At 49.9% G+C, this 23,707-nt stretch overlaps 9 protein-coding genes across 9 annotated transcripts; 4 read left to right on the top strand and 5 right to left on the bottom strand.

Annotated features, from left to right (window-relative positions):
- The first annotated feature begins 961 nt into the window (after positions 1–961).
- On the top strand, positions 962–2,951 carry isn1 (IMP 5'-nucleotidase ISN1). The gene is made up of 6 exons (XM_015545333.1): positions 962–1,156; positions 1,227–1,249; positions 1,273–1,456; positions 1,533–2,327; positions 2,408–2,547; positions 2,604–2,951. The coding sequence occupies exons 1-6, from the start codon at positions 1,132–1,134 to the stop codon at positions 2,688–2,690; spliced, it is 1,254 nt and encodes a 417-aa protein (XP_015412471.1). The 5' UTR covers positions 962–1,131; the 3' UTR covers positions 2,691–2,951.
- A 183-nt stretch (positions 2,952–3,134) lies between these two features.
- ANOM_000074 (6-phosphofructokinase) lies at positions 3,135–5,606 on the bottom strand (the record flags this gene model as incomplete). Its single annotated transcript, XM_015545332.1, has 4 exons — positions 4,969–5,606; positions 4,865–4,913; positions 4,340–4,801; positions 3,135–4,289 (listed from the first exon to the last, which is right to left on the bottom strand). The coding sequence occupies exons 2-4, from the start codon at positions 4,883–4,885 to the stop codon at positions 3,135–3,137; spliced, it is 1,638 nt and encodes a 545-aa protein (XP_015412470.1). The 5' UTR covers positions 4,886–4,913; positions 4,969–5,606.
- A 1,509-nt stretch (positions 5,607–7,115) lies between these two features.
- Positions 7,116–9,124, top strand: ANOM_000073 (mediator of RNA polymerase II transcription subunit 17; the record flags this gene model as incomplete). The annotated part of the gene is made up of 4 exons (XM_015545331.1): positions 7,116–7,387; positions 7,436–7,821; positions 7,870–8,482; positions 8,533–9,124. 4 exons carry the CDS (start codon positions 7,116–7,118, stop codon positions 9,122–9,124), a joined length of 1,863 nt encoding a protein of 620 aa, XP_015412473.1.
- A 210-nt stretch (positions 9,125–9,334) lies between these two features.
- On the bottom strand, positions 9,335–10,824 carry ANOM_000072 (NAD(P)/FAD-dependent oxidoreductase; the record flags this gene model as incomplete). Its single annotated transcript, XM_015545330.1, has 2 exons — positions 9,335–10,210; positions 10,270–10,824. The coding sequence occupies 2 exons, from the start codon at positions 10,822–10,824 to the stop codon at positions 9,335–9,337; spliced, it is 1,431 nt and encodes a 476-aa protein (XP_015412472.1).
- A 686-nt stretch (positions 10,825–11,510) lies between these two features.
- ANOM_000071 (DUF453 domain protein) lies at positions 11,511–12,713 on the top strand (the record flags this gene model as incomplete). Its single annotated transcript, XM_015545329.1, has 1 exon — positions 11,511–12,713. One exon carries the CDS (start codon positions 11,511–11,513, stop codon positions 12,711–12,713), a length of 1,203 nt encoding a protein of 400 aa, XP_015412475.1.
- Positions 12,714–13,298: 585 nt separating this feature from the next.
- On the bottom strand, positions 13,299–15,650 carry ANOM_000070 (uncharacterized protein; the record flags this gene model as incomplete). The annotated part of the gene is made up of 3 exons (XM_015545328.1): positions 13,299–14,060; positions 14,972–15,457; positions 15,522–15,650. 3 exons carry the CDS (start codon positions 15,648–15,650, stop codon positions 13,299–13,301), a joined length of 1,377 nt encoding a protein of 458 aa, XP_015412474.1.
- A 1,126-nt stretch (positions 15,651–16,776) lies between these two features.
- Positions 16,777–17,808, bottom strand: ANOM_000069 (uncharacterized protein; the record flags this gene model as incomplete). The annotated part of the gene is made up of 2 exons (XM_015545327.1): positions 16,777–17,574; positions 17,635–17,808. 2 exons carry the CDS (start codon positions 17,806–17,808, stop codon positions 16,777–16,779), a joined length of 972 nt encoding a protein of 323 aa, XP_015412386.1.
- A 2,082-nt stretch (positions 17,809–19,890) lies between these two features.
- ANOM_000068 (amidase) lies at positions 19,891–21,882 on the top strand (the record flags this gene model as incomplete). The annotated part of the gene is made up of 4 exons (XM_015545326.1): positions 19,891–19,943; positions 20,001–20,078; positions 20,146–20,750; positions 20,798–21,882. 4 exons carry the CDS (start codon positions 19,891–19,893, stop codon positions 21,880–21,882), a joined length of 1,821 nt encoding a protein of 606 aa, XP_015412387.1.
- Positions 21,883–21,984: 102 nt separating this feature from the next.
- ANOM_000067 (putative MFS pantothenate transporter) lies at positions 21,985–23,405 on the bottom strand (the record flags this gene model as incomplete). Its single annotated transcript, XM_015545325.1, has 2 exons — positions 21,985–22,800; positions 22,854–23,405. The coding sequence occupies 2 exons, from the start codon at positions 23,403–23,405 to the stop codon at positions 21,985–21,987; spliced, it is 1,368 nt and encodes a 455-aa protein (XP_015412394.1).
- Positions 23,406–23,707: the final 302 nt, after the last annotated feature.

Genomic DNA, 23,707 nt, shown 5'->3' with positions numbered 1-23,707 from the left:
GGGTCATTGGACGCTTTGTGGCTGACGGCTGTCGTTATTGGTGGAATGGAGAGAGGGACAGGGGTGCTTGATAAGCTTCTCGTGATTTACGAGATACGAGGTGATTACTAGGTAATAATGTCGCAGACTTCTGGGACCTAACTACAAGGTGGGTTTTCATGACAACCTTCTATACTCATTCCTTCCCATTCATGCTTTGTCTTTTGGATGGTGAACAATTGCCTAGAGCATAGCTTTGCCGATTCCGGTAAGTACCCCTTAGTCTGAAGTGAATTGTTCTTCTCGTGCCTGGGTCCTAGTAGTTATGCAAGGAGTGTTTGGACCTCTTTTCCTTGGCCTTGCCATATACGCCAGACTTCAAACCGACGAGAAACCTTTTCGGATCCATCCGATCTAATAATCTTTAGGTCTGAGCGACGACTGAGTTCGATGCACTTACAGGAGACGGATAGCCACCAGCTATAGAAACCACTATATCAAGTGTGCTGCTCATTTTGGCCAATGTCTTTCCGGCAATAAGCCATGGTCAGAACTGAATATGCCGCTGGTCGGCCGCCATGGTCTCATGGTCCAGATCCACCAGATCTGCAGCGGATAGCGATTGGGACCAGATACACCATCAGTTCCGGCCCCCTTGCATTATCGGGCACTTCAAGAGCGATTGGATCAGGCCCTGGTCTTTTATGGCACACGGCTGCTTCGTGAGACAGTATTCAAGATTCACAAGCGGAAAAGACTCCGAAAAGTTATGGTTTTATTCAAAAGGCCACGTACTGAGTACATACATCACATCCTTGACCAGTCAGATTTATTCCATGCTGTTTGTGACATTGACTCGTTCAGAATCGCTACCAGCTAGGAAGCCCTACATGTCATTCCTGTCACACCGACAATCCCAGAGAACAGAAAGAATGAAGGGAGTAGGCATTGAGGGATCTGATTTGACAGATCTTATCTCCGCGTCACGACACAATCTGGCCACATGACCGCCACTATAAATACGGAAGCTAAACCAGATGTGGGGAAGAGCAAACAATCTCCCTGGACGTCTTGACCTTCTCCTCATCCTCCCATCTCCACACTCAACAGCTCCCCATTCAGTCTCTATCAGTCCAATAACACCTTATAATCATGACGACTCGGTACCGCGTTGAATGTGAGTATCGGCTTAAACCCCATTGGAATCTGTGAACGCTTCGCTGACGAATCCTACTGATGCTCTTAAGGTATGACGCACATCGGCTCCGCGGTCCATGGCGCTAACTCGACCAGTCGCATCGTCGCGACCAGTTGATAGAATGGGTCAAGGGCCTTCTGGCTGTTCCATTCGTCCTGCATTCACAACCTACTGCTGTCTACCAGGAGCATGGCGAGAACCTCGTCGCCATTGCGGCCGATACCCATCAACGTTATGCGGAGATCTTCCGGGATGTTGAGAATCTCATGCGCGATCATAGTACTCCTCTCCTCCATTGACTCAGTCACAGCACAGTACCTGCCCGATTAGCCCGTACTGACTCAAGATAATCCAGTCCACCATCAAGCAACGGGAGCGCCCGGTAAATCGAAGCTCAATCTCCTAGTGCCAACCGTTGGCTCCTTCTTCACACCCCTCCCCCTCGAAGACGCCTTCAAGTACCAGGACAGTCAACGCTTCATCAGCCGGCGTCGCTTTGTTGCCCCGTCCTTCAATGACATCCGCCTCATCCTCAACTCGGCGCAGCTCCTGGGCCTCTTTCGCACCTCCGGCCTCGATCTGGTGACCTTCGACGGAGATGTCACCCTTTACGATGACGGCGCTTGCCTCACCGACGACAACCCCGTCATACCCCGCCTCATCCGTCTCCTCCAGCAAGGCCGCAAAATCGGCATCGTCACGGCCGCTGGCTACACCGAAGCACCCAAATATTACGAACGTCTGAAGGGTCTCCTCGACGCCGTCCACAACTCGGACGTCCTCACCCCGGCCAACCGCGACGGTCTCGTAGTCATGGGCGGTGAAAGCAACTTTCTCTTCCGCTACGACCACACCTCCCCCGATAAGCTTGCCTACGTCCCCCGTGAACAATGGTTGCTCGAGGAGATGCACTCGTGGCAGGATTCGGACATCACGCAGCTTCTGGACATCGCTGAATCCTCCTTGCGCGCTTGCGCCAAGAATCTGAACCTCCCCGTCGCCGTGCTGAGAAAAGATCGTGCCGTGGGCGTGTATCCCCTCGATCGGACGAAGGTTACCCGAGAACAATGGGAAGAGACGGTCCTGGTTGTCCAAAACACTGTCGAGCGATCGGTCGTCGGTACTAGGCTGCCCTTCTGCGCGTTCAACGGTACGTTCCCCTTCTACTCCCGTACATCCCCAGTTTTACTTCCTCCTTCACTGCAGACCTGGCTGACAATAATGGAAAAGGCGGAAACGACGTATTTGTAGACATCGGCGATAAATCCTGGGGTGTGCGCGCCTGTCAACAGTATTTCGGCGGTATCGACCGATCCCGTACTCTCCACATTGGCGACCAGTTCTTGTCGGCTGGCGCCAATGATTTTAAGGTTCGTTACCAACACTGACAAGCTGCATTGCATCTATACTCATGTGTTCATCTTAGGCACGATTGGCTTCGACAACAGCCTGGATCGCTAGTCCGGCGGAAACAGTCCAGCTTTTGGATGAGTTGGCGATTATTGAGAAATAATCTGTCTTCATTCATTACATATTTTCACGTTTATTGTTCTATTCTTCTCGGATTTTTGATTTATAAGCATTACGATTTCTTAGTTTTGTTGTCACTGTTTGTTGGTTTCGGGTTCATTGAGCGAGAGTAGGTTTGTCTAGGGGTTTGCATGATTTGCTGGATATACATTACATGAATTACGCCATATAGGTTCGGATACGATGTTTATTAATGCGGACAGCTATGAGGAGCGATTTGAATAAGGGAGATCATAATTTTCATTCAATATTCCTGTTTGTCATGATACATACGTAGCAGCCATCACTACATCTCAAGTTTCGTTTTGTTCTTTCTGGCCAGGTATGTAAAGAGGGAAAACGATTAGTCTTCCCACTGGCCATGGATTCTAACCACCCAACTCATTAACGCCTTTAACTGTGCAAGTTCTTGTTCTTATTCCCACGTTTAACAGTTTTCGTAGCAAGACCAGCTGGACTTGCCCTCGCCGAAACTGGTGCGACCGGCCAGAATGTTGACGGTGTCCTGCAACTCAAGCCAAAATTCGTGCTTGGGGCGACGGCGGGCCCAGTCGGTCTCGGTCGCCTCCAAGCCGTTGGCACCGCCCATCGGGGAGAAGAGCACCTGAGATCCCTTGACACCGATGACGGTCGCAGAAAGCTCGTCGGCGGCAATCTCCTCGGCGGACTTGCCAGAGAAGCCTTCGATGTGCTGCATGCATCGGATGGCCATGCGCAGGGCGCGGATTCGGTCCATCGGAGAGGGCTTGCCACCCTGCTGGAAGTGACCGGGGACCGCCGCACGCGACTCGAAGCGGCCCTTAGCTTCTTCCTTGATCATGTCGGCGATGACCTGTGTGGTGTAGGTGCTGGAAGCGGTCTCGTTGCGAAGAATGATCTTTCCGGCGCGGTTGGCACCCTTGTCGTGGGCGAAGTTGTTGCGCAGGAAATCGATATCGCGCGCCAGCATCTTGATATCGATGCCTTCCTCCGGGATGTACACGGCCGAGGCACCCACCGCGAGACCAGCACTCGTGGCGATGTAACCGGACTTACCGCCCTGCGTTTCGACGACGAAGACACGGCGGCGGGAGGACGACGCGGACTGACGGATAGCGTCACAGAACTCGATCAAAGTGTTCAGGCAGGTGTCGCTACCGAGGGAGTATTCGGTACCTGGGACGTTGTTCGAGATGGTGGCCGGCAAGACGACCATGGGGATCTTGAAGGCCGGATATTTGTCGCGGGCCTGGCGCAATTGGCTCACAGCGGTGAAAGCCTCGAAACCACCAACCACAAACAGACCATCGAACTTGAACTTTTCGAAGCACATGGCAGTGGTCTCGAAGTCCTCAGACGGCAGGCTCCGGTTGGTTCCGATATCTGAACCACCTTCGTTGACCCAAGTATCCTGCTCCTCCCAACTAACCTGGCGCACAGAGCTAAGGGGGCTGTCTGCATGGTGCCGGCAGAGGCCGGGGAAACCGTTATGAACGGCGAGGGCCGTGTGTCCACGAGTCTGGCAGTAGGCGACGGCAGCGCGGGTGGCCTGGTTCATACCTCCGGCAGGGGCACCGACATGGATAATGGCAATGCGCATCCGCTATAAGACATTAGCTTGATTTTCACACACACGCTTGGCGCATGACATACCTTGTTTTCTGGGAGGATTAGCTTGGGGTGGTCGGGGGTGGCAGTGTTCTTGTAGGCGAAATGGTATTCCTTGAATTCGGAATCGCGCAACTGCATAGCCTCCTCGAACTTGCGCTCATGGATAAGGTCGGCGACCTCCTTCGTGGCCTTGACTGCATCCATCAACGGCGTGCGCAGCAACTTGTTCTCGCGGATGGTGATGACTGGGGACGGAGAGTCTGGAGTCATATCCAAAACGGCGCGAACGGCTTCCACGCCCTGTAGGGTCGAGAGGGAACGGTCATAGGCGCATGCTGCTCCTCCACGTTGAGTGTGACCCAGGACGGTGCACCTAGTGTCCAGATCAAGTCGGTTGGTCAGAATGTCCTTAATCTTGCTGCTGGTGATCTTGTTGAGTTGGCGGTCATGAGCGCCCTCGGCCACAATGACGATCGTCCTCCGCTTGCCTCGCTCCTGACGGTTCTGTGGGACATAAAGTTAGCATGTGGATGATACGGCTAATTCTATGATCCCGCGATCACTTACCTTAGTGATGATAGAGCACATGTCATCCTCCCAGCTCGCGGGGTGGCATCTCGGGGATGAAGAGCCAGTCGGCGCCAGTACTGATAGCCGACATCAAGGCCAACCAGCCACAATGGCGTCCCATAACTTCAATGACAAAGCCTCTCTGGTGGGAATAAGCGGTATCGAAAACGTCGTCGACCGCATCACAGATGCGGGTGAGGGAGGAATAACAGCCGATGGTAGCGTCTGTGCCGGACATGTCGTTATCAATCGAGCCCACCAGGCCAACTATGTTCAACACCTTGTAAGGGACAATCTGCTCCTCGGTCAATTCGCCCGTCTTGACCAGTTCTTCCAGCAAACCAGGCCATTCGGAACGGAAGAGGTCGGCACCAGTCAAACTTCCATCACCACCGCAAACCACCAGGGCATCAATACCCCGGGTAATCATGTTCTTAGCGGCCTTCAGGCGACCGGCACGTTCCCGGAAAGCCATGCTACGAGCCGAACCGATCAGGGTACCACCCCGGGAGAGCCAGCCACGGACATCTTCCCAGTGTACCTGACGGATCATATCTCCGCCATAGACCAGACCTTCGTAACCTTCGTAGACGGCATAGGCTTCACACCCAGAGTAGATAGCCATCCGAACCACAGCGCGGACGGCCCCGTTCATACCGGGAGCATCACCGCCAGAGGTCAAGACACCGATGCGGCGGCGCTTGGCAGGCTCCGCGGAGGCGTGTGTCGGAGCCATCATGCAGATGATGGTCTATTAGAGAACTATAGGTGAACAATAAGAAGTCAGGACAATGATTCGATCTACTGAGTGACAAACAAAGGGGGTCTGAATGGATAGTGGAACAGTTGAGGTTTAGATAACTTTTGTGACGGTGGGGGGGAAAGAATTCCGGTGAGAAAAAGCGGGAGTGGGCAACGGTACGTCACTGACTGGAACTAGATAAGAAAGTGAAACTAAACTCGATCGTCGATTCAGTAGCAGTTCGAGTGTTATATCACCGACTGTGGGATCCCCCTGCAGGTAAAACTGGCAGACAGTATTCCTGTATTGCTGATCTCCACGTGTTTCCTGTCAGTTCACGCAGTTTCGGCGGGTTGCTGAGGGATTGAGACGGTCTAAACTACAGGTCAGGAAACACACTTATTGTCACTGATGTCACTGACATTGCCCGTTCGGGCCAAGCGTCCGGAGCTATCACGTGATAGCCCCTCTAGGGCAGGGCTTGGGCCAGCACGTGTGGCGGCTGACTGCTCTCCGTGGTGGAGAGTGACGCCATCTAACGGTCAGAATGGAACCTTTGGAGTATCAAACATCTGAACATCTCCTCATGTTCTACGGTCTGGTTGGCTATAGGCACTACTTCTCTCTTCAATTACTTCAAACTTGACCCGGCGAATACTTCCAATGGCTCCATTTTTATGATATCAGGCCACAGAGGTCAGGATATCCAGTCTTACCATATGGGTCGACACAACTTGCCTACCCCAATCGTGAGAAAAGCAACAATCAACTCCGTTCGCTCTTGGGCTGGGGAAAGGCATCAGTGATTTATGGCACACACAGATAACATGCAGTCTCGTAAGATGAGTCCATCTAATCTATTGAGTCTCAATGTATATTACTTGACCCTTAAACGATCCTATATACACAACAATGTCAATTAAAGCTGTTCTCCCGAGCTCTATAGTTCAGGAGCTGTTTTGTCTACCGGTCAAGAGCTCCACTTCAACTATGCCTCTTTGGGCCACTTTTGTAAAGTAAACAAACATGCGATTATGCCACCTGTAAAGAGAAAAAAAGGGTTGTATACGCTGGTAAACCAGGTGAAGCAAAGATTATTAAAAATGCTCCTTGATATATGTGCTGGTTGCAGAGCAGATCTCGTTGTGAAATACATATGTGCTGTCGAAGTATTTACCACAAGGAACCGATATATATTCCGGCATAGTACAGAGCATAGGTAGCAGCTCACTTCTACCCCACCCGGATGACAAACAATTCTATAATGTTAGCTTAAATGACCAGTAAGAATGACATTTCAATGATAGAAATGATGTATACTATCACGAAGATTGCTGCTTTAAGGGCTACACAACAATGTGACTCCATTGACCAAACCGGGTCACGTGCCAGCGCCGACTCACCGCGTTGCCGGCAATCTAATCAACACCAGCTCTCCAAAGTCAATCTTCAGTACCCCGTCTTTTCTGATCCAAGCTCTGCCGCAGCAGGGTGACAACCGGCGTCATGTCCGATTCCTTTAACCTCCCTCTTCGTCCCTTAACAGAGAAGCGCGAACGTCCAGATCCGCTTCCGGTGGAGATTGCTCAGATTAATGCCCAGTATGGTTCCTTTCGCGATGTCACCGAGGACAGCCTCCGGGCCAAGATCGAAGCCGACAAAAACAAAGATCCATGGTCCGACGAAGAGGAAAACAATAACACATCTGCCGACGAGGATACAACGGAGCGTTTAGATCAACTGTATAAGCGTCGGGCGGCTATTACCCAATTCGCCCAGTAAGCTTCACCCATACGGAGGATATCTCGTGCGCTAATCGCCTGCAGCCAGGCCCATATGGAAGCCATGTTCGCCCTCGACTTTGTCTCCCTTTTACTTTCCAAGCATACTCCTCGGCAAGCCGAAATGTCCATGTCCGCATACCTTAAACAAGTTGCGCCCCTCGGATCGCTAAATTCGGAAATTGTCAATCCACCGCCGAAGCCCGAGTCAGCGGCCAGAGACACCAAGAACGTTTCGCGTGGGTGGCGGCTGCAAAACTTTAACGCGGCGGCGAGCAAATTACTCGACTCCGCGACCAGACTCGAAGCCGAAGTCACCTCGGAGACCAAGTATTGGAATGAAGTGCTGGCGGTGAAGGAAAAGGGATGGAAGGTGTCTAGGCTTCCCCGGGAAAGACAGGCCCTTGGGGTGCAATATGGCTTTTTAGAAGGTGAGATAGATTCACGTTTCTGTATCGTCTGTACACTGACAGTTATAGCTACACCAATCTTCCGCGACCGGGGCTTGGCAGCTCTGCGACGGACTAACGACGGAAGCTTGATACTAGACAAAGGTTTAATTCCACTCAAGGCGCGGACAGTGCGCGTGCGTGTGAGGAGTCGTGGCCAAATCACAGGGTGCTCCAAACACCGACTGGCTTTGGAGAACACGGAGTCAATTGAGAGTCGTATCCTGCAGGCGCGTGATACGGTATACGAGGAGGAACTGTTTCATGAACTGGTACGTGAGGCAAGAATACTGGGCAGCCAGGGGGTCACGACACGTCAGAACCTAGTTCAGTTCCCAGTGTCGGAGGAGCAAGAGGTCTTGCTGGATCTTATCGATGACGATCAGATGTCGCCTGGAGATGAAGCAGTGTCTGATGAACATGCTGTGGTGGCAGACGCCCTTGGCCATGCAATCCGTATCCTGCTCGCCTACGCCCATCGCCAAAATCTACGCCGAAGGACACAGCTTCCATCTCCACTAACCCCCAAGCGCCGCCAAACCCCGGAATACCAGCTCCTCCGACCGGTCATGGCATATCTGCAGCATAGCTCACATGTGCGATGGTTGGAGTCGTTGTTAAACGATATAAACCAAATTTTGAAGTCTGCTGGGATTCGTCTGATTTCACAGCGACTCCCTTCTCGTCACTCAGTTTGCAGCGTACCATCAGTGGACTTCCAAAAGTAGAGGCTCTGGTCCAAGAGTTTTTGTTGCCCTACGAGTCGACATTTTCTGCGCAAATGGCCACCCCTCAAAGCTCATTTCGGGTCAAGGTTCGCACCAACGTCACGACACCACCGCTCGGCACTCACTACGAAATTTCAGTCAACATGCCTCAGTATCCCGATGTCCGCCCGCCGAACCGCATCGGCTTGCAGGATGAGGCAGCCTCTGTACTCACGCATTTCGTGCTGCTGGACATCCTTACAGCCATCACTCACGCCAAGGGCTTATCCGTAAATGGTGTCAAGCAAGAGACAGGTAAACTGTTGACTTGGCAAGCAGCGTATCCACATAATGGCGAGTTACTCGCCCTCTCTAGCGCCGGCCAGTGCAAGAAAATGAAAGTGAGCTTATCGCGACATGAGCTAAGTGTGCGAACATACTCCATGCGGGGAATTGATGGGTTTGGCAAACCGGCTGCGGAAAAAACGCCGGCCATGCGCTCGCAGACATGGACGTCCGATGGCACTCCCGGCCAGCCTAGCCTGATGGACTTTATCGCTGAAGTATCCAAGGAGTAATGCGAAGATACTAGTTGATCGAAGTGAGAGAAAACAAAACAACCGGGCACCCCTCTAAAGAAGGGCAAATTAAAACTTCCTCTATTCATTGCATGAGCTCGGCACAGATACTAGGCTGGCACACTAATATACACAGATCAGCTTCAGCAACTCCATTCCAAGATGATATGCATTTGGTGACTTGGAACGCCGCTGTCATAGATAGTAGCATCAAGCATTCAACTCGAAAGATTCGATTGCATGGTCCAGCGTCAGTGGCTCTTTCAGCCGTGTCTCATGAATCCCGTACGCCTTTGGCAACCACGCACTCGAGTCTTTTCCCATCATTATTTTTGCCAACGCTTCTCCAGCCAGCAAGCAGTTGGCCATGCCATATCCATTAAATGCAGCAGCGACGTATTCCCCTTCGCCCTGCCGTCCTGTCATTGAGGTTTCCGCACGTCCGACAACGGGAAGACCGTCTGCGGAGAAGCCCATAATTCCACTCCATCCGCCGGCTAACCTCCACTGTTCCGCTCCGTCGTAGCCAAGGAAATGTGGCAGCTTCTCTTGTAAATGCCTGATGGAGCCTTCCTCGACCTGGCTGTCGTCCGATGATAAACAATGGTCGATTCGTGTGTCCTCTCCGCCGAAAAAGAAATACCCTGTTTTCGTGTTTTGCATGAGATAGTACAAACCAGCAGCATACCTCCTGGACTCTTTGTCATATATAACCGGATAATGGAAACCCCACGAGAGATCGCCACCGCGGTTGAGCATGATACTGCCTGCGTCTTGCACCGTCATCGTTCCCTTGAAGGGATAGACTGGGCCACGGAGTCCCGGGAGTAAATGTCCTGCATGGCCATTGGTACAGTGCGCGATCTGAGTTGCGCGCAGAGTTCCTCGGGGTGTATGCAGGATATACGGGTGGGAAGGGTTCGTCGTATCGGAAACGATAGAAGTAACGGGAGTCTGCGTTTCAATATTCAACCTATGCCCGTACTTCTCCACGAGACAGGCAAAAATCTCTGTCACAAGCCGGTAAGGCCAGATGGTCCCAGCAGGAAGCAGAGCACCCCCAGCGCCGTCCAGATGATACTCCCTCTAGACATGTTAGACGCCATGAAAACCATACCGACACTCAATCCAACCAAAGTACATACCTTTAACACCTCTCTATCAAGAACCGTATAAACCCCTTTTAAATCCGGTAAATCCCTCTCCAGAGCCTCCACACTCCTTTTAAACCTTTCAAACCCACGCTCCTCCAGAAAGACCCTCACCTTCACCAACTCCTGCACCTGACTCTCTTCTACTGCAAACCTCCGAACCAACTCCCTCATCCTCCGTAAATTCTCAAACGTAAACCGCACAATCTCCCCCGTGCCCTCTCTTCCAAACGCCTCTACCAAATGCAAATACTCCTCCCCTGCATTCGCAGCCAATTGACCCCCATTCCGGCCCGTTGCACCCGAGCATAGCGACCTAGCCTCCAGAACCGTAATAGTAAGATCCGGATGGTCATCTAGCAGAGTAAGCAGCACAGAGAGACCGGTTATCCCGGAGCCAATGATCGCGACATCGGTTTTTCCCGGCGGAGAAGGGGACTGCGTATTGCTGAGTGGGTGTGGTGGGGATTGCCAGTATGAAGACGTTGGGTTGGGTTTCGGGAGGCCTGGGTCTTGGGTAAGGAGGGCTTTGAGGGCTGGAGATTGCATTTCGGATTCGGTTTCTGGATTCGTTTGTTTCGTTTGTTTCGTTCGAGGTATGGGTTGTGTTGGGGATGAGGTTGTTATCTGATGGTTATGTAACTTTTATTAAGAGGGGAGTGTGGGGTTGAGTTGATTGATAGGATAAATCGTATGCGGGGAATTGATACGATATGATATCGGATCTCGGGTCTGGATTCTTGGTAAATAGAGAGATGGGCTGGCTTGATGATCTCTGCTGCTTTTATTGAGAGTATTCATTCTATGTCCCAACTTGGATGCCTTGTAGGGCACGTGTCACAATTTAACCCTGAGAGACGGATTTTGAAGGGTTATGATCCCTCTGATACCATCGTGGTTCTGGACGATGCGTATCTAGTGCAAATAGCTGGCTGGGATAGGGAAATTTAGATGCTACTCGTAGAAACTTTGGTCAGGTTCTAGGATTGTACTTTCATGAGAATACTACGAGAACACTATCAACACGACAGACTATCATAAAAGATACAAATTCAAAAGCAATACACTAACAGCTCAGCCGACGAAATTAACCTTACTTTCACAATGCAGTTGGTGAAACATGATTGGTCCGCTCGAATATCCGAGGTTAAACATGAACGCGCCAACGTCACGGATCATACATACTGCATACTCACAACCATAGACAAGATCAAAAAAGAAAATCAATATACACAATGCTACTCCGACGCACACCCTTCAGACCCCTCATTCAATCTCTTCTATCAAGCAGAGCACACCTCTCAACCCACACCAAGCCCCAAAAAAGCCTCCCAGCGGCCTACTACCGCGGCGGAACCTCCCGAGCCGTAATCTTCAAAACCGAAGACCTCCCTACCGACCGCTCAGCATGGGATGAGATCTTCCGCCGCGTAATCGGCAGTCCAGACCCCAATGGCCGACAACTGGATGGGCTCGGCGGCGGCATATCAAGCCTATCCAAGATATGCATAGTGGGCAAATCCACGACCCCGGATGTCGACATCGACTATACATTTGTCTCTCTCGGGGTCAAGAACACGCACGTCGACTACTCCAGTAACTGTGGGAACATGATTAGCGCAATTGGTCCCTTTGCGGTCGATTCAGGTCTATTCCCAGTTAGCCCCGATGGACATGAGGATGTCGAACTGCGCATCCTGAACACCAACACGGGAAAGGTCATCCGATCCCGGTTCCCCGTGGTGGAAGGCGAAGCTGCGGCCTCGGGTGAGTTCGCCATCGATGGCGTTGCTGGAACTGCAGCGAAGATTCAGTTGGATTTCTTGGATCCCGCCGGGTCGAAGACGGGGAAGTTATTCCCTACGGGCAAGGTAGTTGATGAGTTTGACGGCGTGCGCACGACGTGTATTGATGTCAGTAACCCGTGTTGCTTTGTTCTTGCGTCCGAGCTAGGCGTGGAGGGGAATATCACGCCTGAGGAGATCGATGCCGATCCGACGCTTTTGGGTCGATTGGATTCCATCCGCAGACAGGCTGGTGTTGCCATGGGCCTTGCTGAGACGGCTGAGTCTGTGCCCGGGAGTGTACCGAAGATCGGGCTTGTTGCTTCTCCAGCGATGAATGCGCGGGCGTCAGAGCAGGGACAGACGCAGGCGGATGTGGACTTGCTGGTTCGGGCGCTGTCGGTGGGTCAACCGCATAAGGCGGTGCCCATTACCGTTGCTTTGGCGTTGGCAGCTGCTGCTCAGGTGTCGGGGAGTGTTGTGGCCGGGGTGACGAGTGGGAAGGCGGTTGATCCGGCGGGGATTACGCTGGGTCATGCTAGTGGGAAGTTGGTTGTTGGGGCTGAGTTTGGGTCGGATGGGAGTTTGAGCCATGCGACTGTGTTTAGGACGGCGAGGAGGTTGATGGAGGGGAGGGTGTTTTGGAAGAGTTAGGGCTTTGTGGGAGTGTTATGGGATGAGGTGGGTATGTTGCGTTCTGTACATTATTATGCATATGGCAGTGATAGTTCTGGTTATATCTGATTGTTAGTGAGGGAGGCATGTCTTGAAGTTGCAGCATTAGAGGCCTTCCTCAAGCTATCGACTACTGGTTCGTCTCTAGTTATGATGTTGAATGTAAAATATGGATCAATTCAAGTCCAAAGTTCCGTCTCAACAGCCTAGCTAAACGATCATACAAGAAAGACCCATACAGACAGCCAACGCATAAAATCAAAGAGACAACAAAGTGAAGCAACGTCCCACAATTTGCTAATAGATATAGGCATAAAGATGAACGAAGGGTTGCACGACACGTTGTCTGCAAAGATCAGGGTGAGAACAGCACGCGGCCGATGGCCTGCAGCATACTACTCCCTCTGTTGCACTTTTGAGGCTCACCACATCTGGCAGTTGAAACATAAAAATAGGAATGGGACTGGAAATAACAAAGAGATCTGTTGCATGTTTTGTATCGGAAAAGGTGACTGAAACCGCATCAAAGAGAAAGAATCTCACACATGTTCCCGTTATTCCGAGTTACTCATTCCCCTCATTCAGACTAACTGAGCTCTTGTTGGAGGGAGGTTTTTTCTGATTCGGTTTCTTGCAAAGCTTCATCTGCACATACTTCTTGCGCTGCGTCCATCTGATAAAATTTTGATGCGTGTCTTGTTCCTGAATCGAACGCTCTTGCTTCCAGTCACTCTTTTGCTTTCTCATATACTCTTCGTAGTACGCGTTCTTATGGCCTAAATCACGTAGTAACTGATCCCAAGTAGCAGTGTTGTCGGCATTTTCCCCATAGTAATTGACGATGTCTTCGATGGCCTTAAAGAAGACTGAGGCAGAATCGGTGTCGATATTGAGACACAACCGGAGAATCAAAGACTCAGTATGTCGTGCTAATGTGAGAACTTTTGCCGTACTCTGTGTTCTGCCCACCCGAAGGGTGTCATTATGATTTTCAGAAGAGCCCCTGGCATCACTGCCGGAAGAATTTGGCAGGCAGTCATCAGTCACAAGTACGTAGTTAGAGTTTTCAGGTTTAGGATCATTCGGTATCTGGGTAGGCAAGTCCGTGAAAACTGTTGGCATTCCGTGAAGACTGATACTCGTCTCCACAGACCCAGGCTTGTCTTCTTTAATGTGAAAATGATAAGCAGGTAGAGGCTGCAGATAGCATGAATTTCCATTGTCGCACGGATGCAATGACGATTCATATAGCTTGTAGATTTGTTTACATGCATCCTTTATCTTATGATCGGAAACTGCTATTTCAACAATCCCTATTCCGATGTGCTGTCAACTGTTAGCCTTTGAGCAATTGTTATGTCTCGATGATCCGGGTCACTTATAGGAGGGGAGCGGAGCCCTAGATGGTAAAGCTGTGCGGTGCGGCCACATATCACATTTCGAATGTCAAATCCATCGAGATGGCTTGTAATCTCCTCAGCAATTTCGCGCGTGTCCATTTTGGACCGTTGGTGATAAACTCTGTTGGAGACTTGCTGGCAGATAGGAAGAGACTGGTTTCGTCTGATGTCACGGTGGAGCGAAGGCCTTTAAGTACCATTTTCGACCTGAGTGTGGGATTTGCCAACAATCATCATGCTTTATGTCTTCTGGAAAATGACATGGGTACTTAGCAATATCTCAGTCATCTTTGTGGAAGTTGCCAGCGGCAATGGTTTCATCCACAAAGACCCGGGAGACACCAAAGCAAGCAGGGAAATTCCTTTGTCCGCATCGATGGCTTGAAGAAAATTGCCACAGAGATGGGTAGTTGAACACTGGAGGGTACTGGATTGTAGGCTCAGTTTATAGAGAGTTCCAGAGATAGGTACTACGGTCTTTAACAGGCTTAAGAACCCGATTTCGTATTTTTCATAATGGATAGAAAGCTATGCGAGGAGGCTTTACCTCCTGACAGGACACCGTGTAAGCTCCAAAAGGCAGCTTACGAAGAAATGATCTAAGATATGTTGAACTTCCACCTTTTCCCCGACTTGTCATTTGGTCATCAAGATAAAGAAACTGAGAGATCTTGCTAAGAATCGGTAGTATTGAGCCTATCTCGATGAACCGTTTTGCAATAGTGTGTACTAATCGGAACGCCCTGTAGTATCCTCCCCATGCTATAAAAGCTTCTTAAAAACAGCAGACACCTCTGATCGCACTACTTCCCCCCGATTAAGCACCTCCAGACATACAAGATACTTCCGATCCAGCCCACTTTTTAGATCCTCCCATCGGTAGCTTTTTATGATCTGGCGCGTATAGTAATCCAAATCCTCCCTCTGTGCCACTCTCAGCTCCTCAGGTTCGCGCGAGCATATAGTGCGAGCTAATGCAATGAGTCTGGTCTCGATAAAGTGATGCAGTTTGAACATCCTCACACCTTGGAGACTGGATTCCCTCCCAGCCATATGCGTAGAGTAGAGATGAACGGTCACCGACTGGCTATGATGTGAGATAGACCAAGCCTGTGGAAGCACTGACACCGTATAGAGGTTCAGACTGATGCCTCCATCTGCATGGAAATGATAGTCGGGAATGCATGCGGAATGTTTGAAATGCTCGACCAGACAGCCCTTTGACATTTGCTGGTGTAAACTTTTGTTGGGACATTCCTTGAAGTCCGAGCCCTGGAGCGCTTTGATCGCCTCTGGCAAATCTGATACGATCCACTCAATAACCTATGGCAACTCTTAGCTTTGAATGGCACGCAATTATTTTGTATGTACGTGGTGGTATGCTCACCTTACAGGCCTTGAAATGCTCAACGTCCCCAGGGACATAGTCTTGATACGCAGTTGCTCCCCATGCGAAATTTGCGAATCCCGCAGGATTAAAAACGTCCGCAACCTTCTGGATTGAACCTACAGACATGTTTGCTCCTGAGGACTAATCAACTGTTCTGTCTTAAACTAAGTCAAAGGGACGACACTTGACATTTAATACTTCCACTCGACACGGGATAAAACTTTGAACGGCTTATTCCTGGTAAGGATGTCGAGAATGGAAGGTCACTTTCTTATCATGTACGGTTTAACCCGGCAATACTGACTGAGCACAAGCAATGGATAATAGGAACTTCCCACTCATACTAGGATGAAGGCGACTTTAGCGGCAATGGCCACTATGATAGAAGTATTCGTGGCTGGTACCGTCTTTCATTCTGGACACAGGGAGATGCCAGAGCGCTTACAATGACCAGCAGGAGAACCCCTTTGTCTGACCAGGCAACTCACGGGCAAGTTGGCATGAACCAACCGGTCCGGGACTTTGAATCGATACTTCGCTCCAAAGCAAGGGCTGATCATGTGAAGATTACATATAGAATATGAGAGCCGTGAAACTGAGGCTGAAAGTAACCACTATCGCAGCCGTTGGTGGCCGCATTGGCACCGTGACTCCCAACTTCTATGGGTTTTGCACCACTATTCTTCTTTCACTGTTGTTGTTCCATATCTACATCTTGCTCTCTAGTCCTTGAATTAGTTTATCATATCGCGAATAGTGTAAAAGGAGTATATCTTTCTGATTGTTTAACCTGGTTTTCTCGATGATATCCCCCCTTGTTGTTGCTTCTAAATCTAAAAAGTATTTAAGATAATGAGACAGACGAATACTAAATAGATCCTATGTCGAGTATAGTTTCTGCAGCTAGCATAACTACTTCTAGTGCTGCTGCAGCCTACTGGCCCAGTACCTCTGAATAGAGAATATCTCAGCCACATCATCTATTGGGAGAGTTATATTAGATTTACAGGTCATTATCGTTGTTTCGTAAGTCACAATATCCTAGGTAACATAGTTTTTACATGTACTTCTAGTCCTTTAGCAGCACAATGAACAAATAGAAAAACTCATATTAAGGTAAAATTAAACATTATGTTCCGATAGTAGCATGTTGAATGTTGGAAACCAAACCAAACCCTTTGCCATCAGATTAGTGCACTCGCCTCTGCTTCGGCATTCCACACGAATGTCGATCAGAGGAGAGGGCTTGGCCTTATTTGCGTCTTTTTGGCCTCAAAGCTCTCGTCACATCCTCAATGCACTTCTCGAACTTGGCCCTGTGGGATTCCTTGTCTCTGTTGTCGGTAACCAGGTACAAAGCCTTCCAATTGTTCAGCCAAGGTACTAGTTCCTGATCAACTTCCTTCATTATCTGGTTCCAGGATAAGGTATGCCCTCGTTTGGGGTCATCCTGATTGTGACGGTACAGCCAGACGATGGCATTTAGGTAAACAAACCAAAGCCAAGCGTCCTTGATACAGTCGGCGCGCTTCGATTCATAACTGCGCTTGATCCCATTATCTTTGGCGTTATCGATAGCTTTATCAAGTTTATAAATGGACTTGACAGCCTGGTAAAACTGGTAGCCCCAGGACGAGATCGCTCGAACCAGCAATGGAGCTTTCACCCCATAGAATCTAACTCGACGACCACACTGTGGACCCAGCGAATCTTTGAATTGTGGCAGCGTTTCAATAAGAGGCGCAAATTGGAAATTTGGTCTGTCCAAGAGAGGGACCCTCGTGTCTGACAAGAGCATGTAGTTTCTATCGCGGGATTCTAGTTCTCCAAGAACAGGTTCACGTAAAAACCTGAAATGTGTCGAGTGCTTGTAAAGGTCGACGCGACCTATACCCCCTCTGTAGTGTAGGTGGACGTCAGGCTTAGGTCCGCTTCCCTTAGAGAACTCCTCTTCACAAGCTCTTTTAGTCCTGCAATCTAAGAACCTATCGTCCCGAAGGGCCCTAAATGCGGCTTGAAGGTCTTTGTCACGGATCACTATCTCCGAGTTCTGCTCAAGGGTTAGTACTTAATACTAGTAGTTCGTGGCATAGATGCATGTTCTACTCACTGGAGAAAGTGGTGCAAGGTAGTGACAGCTCAGTATGGTTGCGTGAGATACATAGCTAGGGATGCCCCTACTTGCAAGCCCGTCTGCTATGTAAGAGTCTGAGGAGTAATCGCGCTTGTCGACCCAGTTTTTGGCCACCCGTGGCTCCATTTTGCTAACTTTGGGGGCCTGCATCTTGAAGTTGTAGCACTGGAACGTGGTGATTTAGTACTGTTGATTGCTACTTTCTACGTGAAGATGGACGTCCAATATATACACAACCATCCGGTATTGACCGAAGATGTATTAACACAGGTCTTACACATCTAGCAGTGTTTATTCGGATATGACCGGCTCTACATAAAGTGCCACGCATGGCTTGTGGTACAGTAATTGATCGAGTTATGGGATACAGCGATATAAGGGCGCTCTCCTCTGAAAAGAACACAAGAATTTTGCTTACAACTGCCTACCAGTCCGAATTCAAATAGAGGAATATTACTTGCTCCAGAAATCTCGCTCTTCTCCGCTGTGACTAAAATGAGATCAGATAACCTGAATACATAGGGTGTCGAGATTGTACAGACAGGAAACGCAGCTTTTTCACTGGTTTTGTACTGCATTAAAAAGTTTTGTTTGTCAATCTGGTCCTTTGTTGAACCTGGCATCTACATGCATGAATCAACAACATGAGCATGGCGTACTCCCAGATGAGCTGTTGCTGCGTCTTTGTCTTCTTCCCCCCTTTGGGCTTAGAACTACCTACATGGCTCTAACAGCTCTCGAGATCTTATTATTCGATACATTACCAACACAAAGTACATTTATCTGCGAAACAGTCCATAAGCAACGAAATATGGCTTGGCTGAAGCTGCTGCGCCACATGTTTATACAATGCGGTGTGATATTGGAGAGGAAAGACATTGATTAGCTCTGTAACATAGTGAGCAGTCCCCATGAATTCAGTGAAATATGGGAGATTGACGGTTCACGATCTGTGTATATAGGTCCGTCTGGCCAGTCGACCATCCTCCACCGATTTTCTCAAGCCCAGGCCGACATATGTACGCCAACTATTCATGGACCAGGGTGAAAAGACTCTCCAGGGTGGAACTTACATCAAGGGCTAGAGTTAGAACAAATGCATATTGATTAGTCGAGCTCACTGGAGTATATCTGCCTCAAGTGACAACTAATATAAAAGTATAAAGTCACTCGATTTCCTGAGAATGTAGAACCAAGTTGAGAAAATGCCTGAGATATCTGAACAAGCCTGAGCCCTCTCGGTGTCAGAAGGTATACCGTTGGACAAGAGATCAATTAAGGCTAAAACATCTTGCAAGCAAGTCTCATGTGCACAGCTCGTACTTCTATGCCTCACAAATGTCATACTCTAGTAGCTTCTCCTGCTATATTAGCTGAGCTCTGAGGTTTATTAGATATTCCCAACACCTGTATTCATCCCAATCACGAACCCATATTCGCGGAACTCTGGATGAAGAATTTCTGACAGGGAAGGCCCATGCCTTTTCACCTTCCCATCGAGGTGCCTAAGCCACGTAGCTCTATACAAAGCATTCTCCAGATATCTGAAAACAAGAAACCTCGCATCACATCACAGTGATCGGAGCGTGGTCGTGAAGTAGTGTTCTAGCCTGGGAATTATCACTGGGCCTAGCATGTAGCTGGGGTCGTTTACATCTGAAGGTTCATTTCTAGGTGCTTTACCTTCAACTCTGGCAACGATGGAAATTAGTCCCATTATATACTACAAAATACTATGCTATGGGCTTCGCTACATTTGGATTGGCTAATTTTGAAGGGACAGGTACTGCCAAATATAAATAGGCACGAGTATATTTCGCGAAAGGCTGTCTTCCTTCTTGGATATGGTTGCTCAACGCACGGAAAACAGAGACGTCTCCAGGCGCGAAAAGGCGTTTACAGAGATGTCAAAATGAATTAGAATTGATGAATGTATTGTGCGGTCTACCTATTAAAATATTGGTAGAGTAGAGGCGATTCTTCACGATTTCATATGCAGCCAGTTAGGGTACACTCTTACGTCCCCTTCCTCTCTTTGTTGTCTCAATGCATTGCTCAGGTACGGTAATGATCTTGTTAATTTCCACCAATTATGGCGCAGAAGGTGGTTAAATTACGGTATTTCGACATACCAGACCCACTGACGAAGATCATCCGAGGAATGTTGCCTACGCTGATTGTTTTCATGTGGTTGATTGTCTCCTTGCGCAGTCAAACATTCGACACATTACCATGGCTGGTCCCAAACATCACCAGTTTAAAGATTATCCGGAGCCCAGAAAGGGGTGAGTGCGATTCTGACCTTGGCAATGAAGCGGGATATTAACAGTGCTCATCAACAGGCCCCAGCTGCCGCCTACTTATGACCGGAAGCCCAACCCAGCACTCCGCGGCGTCATCTTAAGTATTGGCGCATGGCTGTATGTTATTCCTAACAGAGACCGTGTCTGTGTATGTACTATAGCATATAAACTAATCTTCAGATAGGCTGGACTGGCTGTGGTTCCTGCCGCAAGTAATCTGGTCGAACGCGGGTTTTGGGTCACTCCGGACGATCCGGTCCCACCTGGATTACACTGAGCCTCGCTATGACCCAACTGTTGTCCCTCTGAAAGGCAATTCTGGAGACAATACGGACGATTCTGTTGTGCCCACGGTATCCGCACCCCCCGTCAAATATCCTACTAAATACTACTCGGTCGCGGATTACCATGCGCTGTACAAATCGGGAGAGTTAACGCCGACTGCGGTCGTCAAGGGGCTCCTCCCGTTGATCCGACGCGATTTGTCCACCCCCGGTAAACATTCCATTGCATTTACTGACAGCCGGGTCGATTTGGTTCTTGCTGCAGCTGAGGAGTCTACTCGTCGTTACCAAGAAGGGCGACCGCTGGGCTTGTTCGACGGTGTTCCTGCCGCGGTGAAAGATGAGTTCGATCTCGATGGGTATCGTACTAAACTTGGCTCACTGAATGATTACACCCTTGAGCCAAAATCGGACGATCCGTCTATCACCAACTGGTGTATCAGACAGCTGGAGAAAGCTGGAGCGATTGTCGTGGGGAAGGTCTCGATGCATGAGTTCGGACTTGGTACGGATGCCTCACTGCATTGTCGTTGTATACTAACACAAGCTAAGATACTACTGGCAACAATATTCACTACGGCACTCCGCCAAACCCATACCACCCCGACTACTACACTGGCGGAAGTTCCTCTGGATGTGCATACGCCGTGAGCGCAGGCTTAGTACCCATCGCGCTAGGCACAGACGGTGGAGGAAGTGTCCGGATCCCATCGTCGTTCTGCTCTGTTGTGGGATTAAAACCAACTCATAACCGACTTTCGCATTATCCAAGCGTCAACTATGCCAGTACCACTAGTGTGATTGGACCTCTCGCTGCAGACATTCGCTCTCTCGCTGAGGCGTATCACGTTTTCGCCACACCAGGTCCAGATACACCATTCCCCGCCCCAGGCCCTCTTTCACTGTCCCCACAAACTACAAGGAAGAAGCTCCTCGGTATCCCAGAAGTATGGTTTTCCCGATCGACTCCGGATGTCCAACGGCTCTGCCGTTCTCTCCTGGACAAGCTTGTCACCGAGAAAGACTACGCCATTGTTCCGATTGACATCCCCTTCCTGGTCGAAGGCCAGACGGCCCACGCCATGACCATCTTGGCTGATGGTGCTGCTCTGCTCCCCGATACTACCAATATCACTGCTCCGAATCGCATTCTCCTGGCTCTGGGCCGTACTACTCCCGCTACTGATTACCTTCTCGCGCAGAAACTTCGTCGGCTTCTGATGGAGCATCTTGCTGCCCTTTGGGAAGAATTTCCGGGTATGATTATCGTGACCCCTACTACTGCCTGTGCGGGTTGGCCTGTTGTATCGAAGTCGGAGTTGAAATGGGGACTTAGCGATGGGGACCGCACGTTGAAGGCCATGGAGTATGTGTGGCTGGCGAACTTTACTGGTATTCCTGCGATCAGTGTTCCAGCGGGATATGTGGATCCGGAGGGGGACAACAGTAACGAGGGGACGGTTCCTGTGGGGCTCATGGGGAATGGAGAATGGGGTAGCGAAGAGCAGTTGCTGCAGTGGGGATTGGAGGCCGAGGAACTCGGGGCGGACCTGCGTGAGAGACCCCCAATCTGGGAGGATGTCATTCAGAGGGCCAAGTGGGTTGGTTCCAGCAGTGAAGCTCGAGAGACTGCGTGAAAGAGACAAAGATAGATTTTAGATCCTTCAATAAGACATTAGATACGCTGTAGGTATATGTTCGCATCACAAACGACAGTACACAATGAATAATACTGCGTTTCAATCGTCCTTGGTGACCCCCCTGTCAGGCTCTTCTACTCTATATCCTCGTCTCTCCTCCTTGGCTGTCCTCCATACGATCGCCGTCGTCCAGAGGACCAACGCAATCGAGCACCCGATCATCGCCCACATTCCCCGCGTGAACCGGGGTGCTAGATTCGCCGAATAGAAAATTATACTCCACCAGGCATTGACTGCGTTATTGCCCATATTCATACTGGCGATCACCACCGACCGCTGTCGTGCATCCTGCGATCGCATCGCATCGTTACACCAGGCGAAGAACGTCGCCTGGCACGCATACACAGCTCCGGCCCAGTAGTAAGCCCCGAACACGGTTGCTGTGGAGTCGAAGCGGGTCAGGATTAAGACGGAAGTAACAACACCGGTGATGCCGATGAAGTAGCTGACGAGGTATCGCTTTCCTTGCAGGACATCGGTGAGCGTGGCCCAGAAGAGAGTCGAGACAATGCCAACTGCTGGGACACCGGTCGGATAGTTGTTTAACTGGGACACGGTATAGTGGATTGTTGGATGGGCTTTCATATACAATGCTAGAAGCGAGTTTGAGGAGAAGGATTCAGTCTCTCCCGCAATGACCCACAGGATGACGAATCCCCACCAGTACCATGTCGTGAAGAGTTGTTTGAGAAAGGCTCGGTTCACGGGTGCACGGTTAGCATTGACTGTTGGCAGACGTGACACCGCTAGCTCCTTTTCTGCTGCTGTTAGGTAGGGAGCTGTTGTAGTGGTTGGGGTGTCGGGGAATAATAGCAGGCCGTAGATGGCTATGGGAAAGGTAATCAAGCCATCGATCTGGTTGATGTTAACATGTTTTCGCGTCAGAGGATGCAAACCGTGGTACTTACGATGAAGAGCCATCGCCATCCTGACAGGCCTCTGACTCCATCCAAGGAAGAATGAATACCGGTTTGAATGAACCCGCCGAACATGGTTCCTGCGAGCCCCGACGCTGTAAATATGCCGCTGCGTTTGCCCAGTTCCCGCTCGGTATACCATGAGCCGAGGATATAATGAGTCCCCGAGAAGGTACTAGCTTCGGCAAGTCCAAGGAAGAAGCGAATGGCCATGATGCCCTGGGGATTATGTACAGCTGCGGTCACCATAGTCAAGGCACCCCAAAACAGGACCATCGCGGGGAAGAAGATCCGTGGGCGGAAGTATGTCAAGGCCAAGTTGGATGGGACCTGGCCTATAATGTACCCCACCGTAAAGACGGTATTGATCACATTGAGTTGATTGCCATGAAAGGCCAACTCCTCTTTCATACCCGAGACATAGGCATTGGATAGGTTGGAGCGATCTAAGTAGTTGAAGAAATACGTCACGCAGCAGAAGGATAGAATGAAGAAGTCAATCTTCACCACCAGCTTCTTTTCCGGGTCTTTGATTCCCCACATACTTGAGCGGGCCAGAGATGAGAAAGATCACCCCGCGGTTATGCAGGGTCTGATCTCTATCTCATTCCTTTGGGATTGATGTCGATTGCAAGCAAGTATTTTTTCTGATATTGAAGTTGATTGGTGAACGGACGAAGGCGCTAGACCACTTCTGATGGACGTTGGCCAATGCCTCAGGCTGCATGTCACGCGGGGCACATGAAGTGTCACGGGTTACAACAAGCCCTTGAACATTCAAGGATGGAACATAACGGTTTTAGGTTCAATAAACTCGACTGGGTCTGAAAAAGGTGACAGTGGGC

This window comes from Aspergillus nomiae (genome assembly GCF_001204775.2).
Source record: "Aspergillus nomiae NRRL 13137 chromosome Unknown contig00002, whole genome shotgun sequence".
NCBI lineage: Eukaryota > Fungi > Ascomycota > Eurotiomycetes > Eurotiales > Aspergillaceae > Aspergillus > Aspergillus nomiae.
Note: the sequence above shows the minus strand (reverse complement) of the source record. Positions and strands in the feature narration are given on the sequence as shown.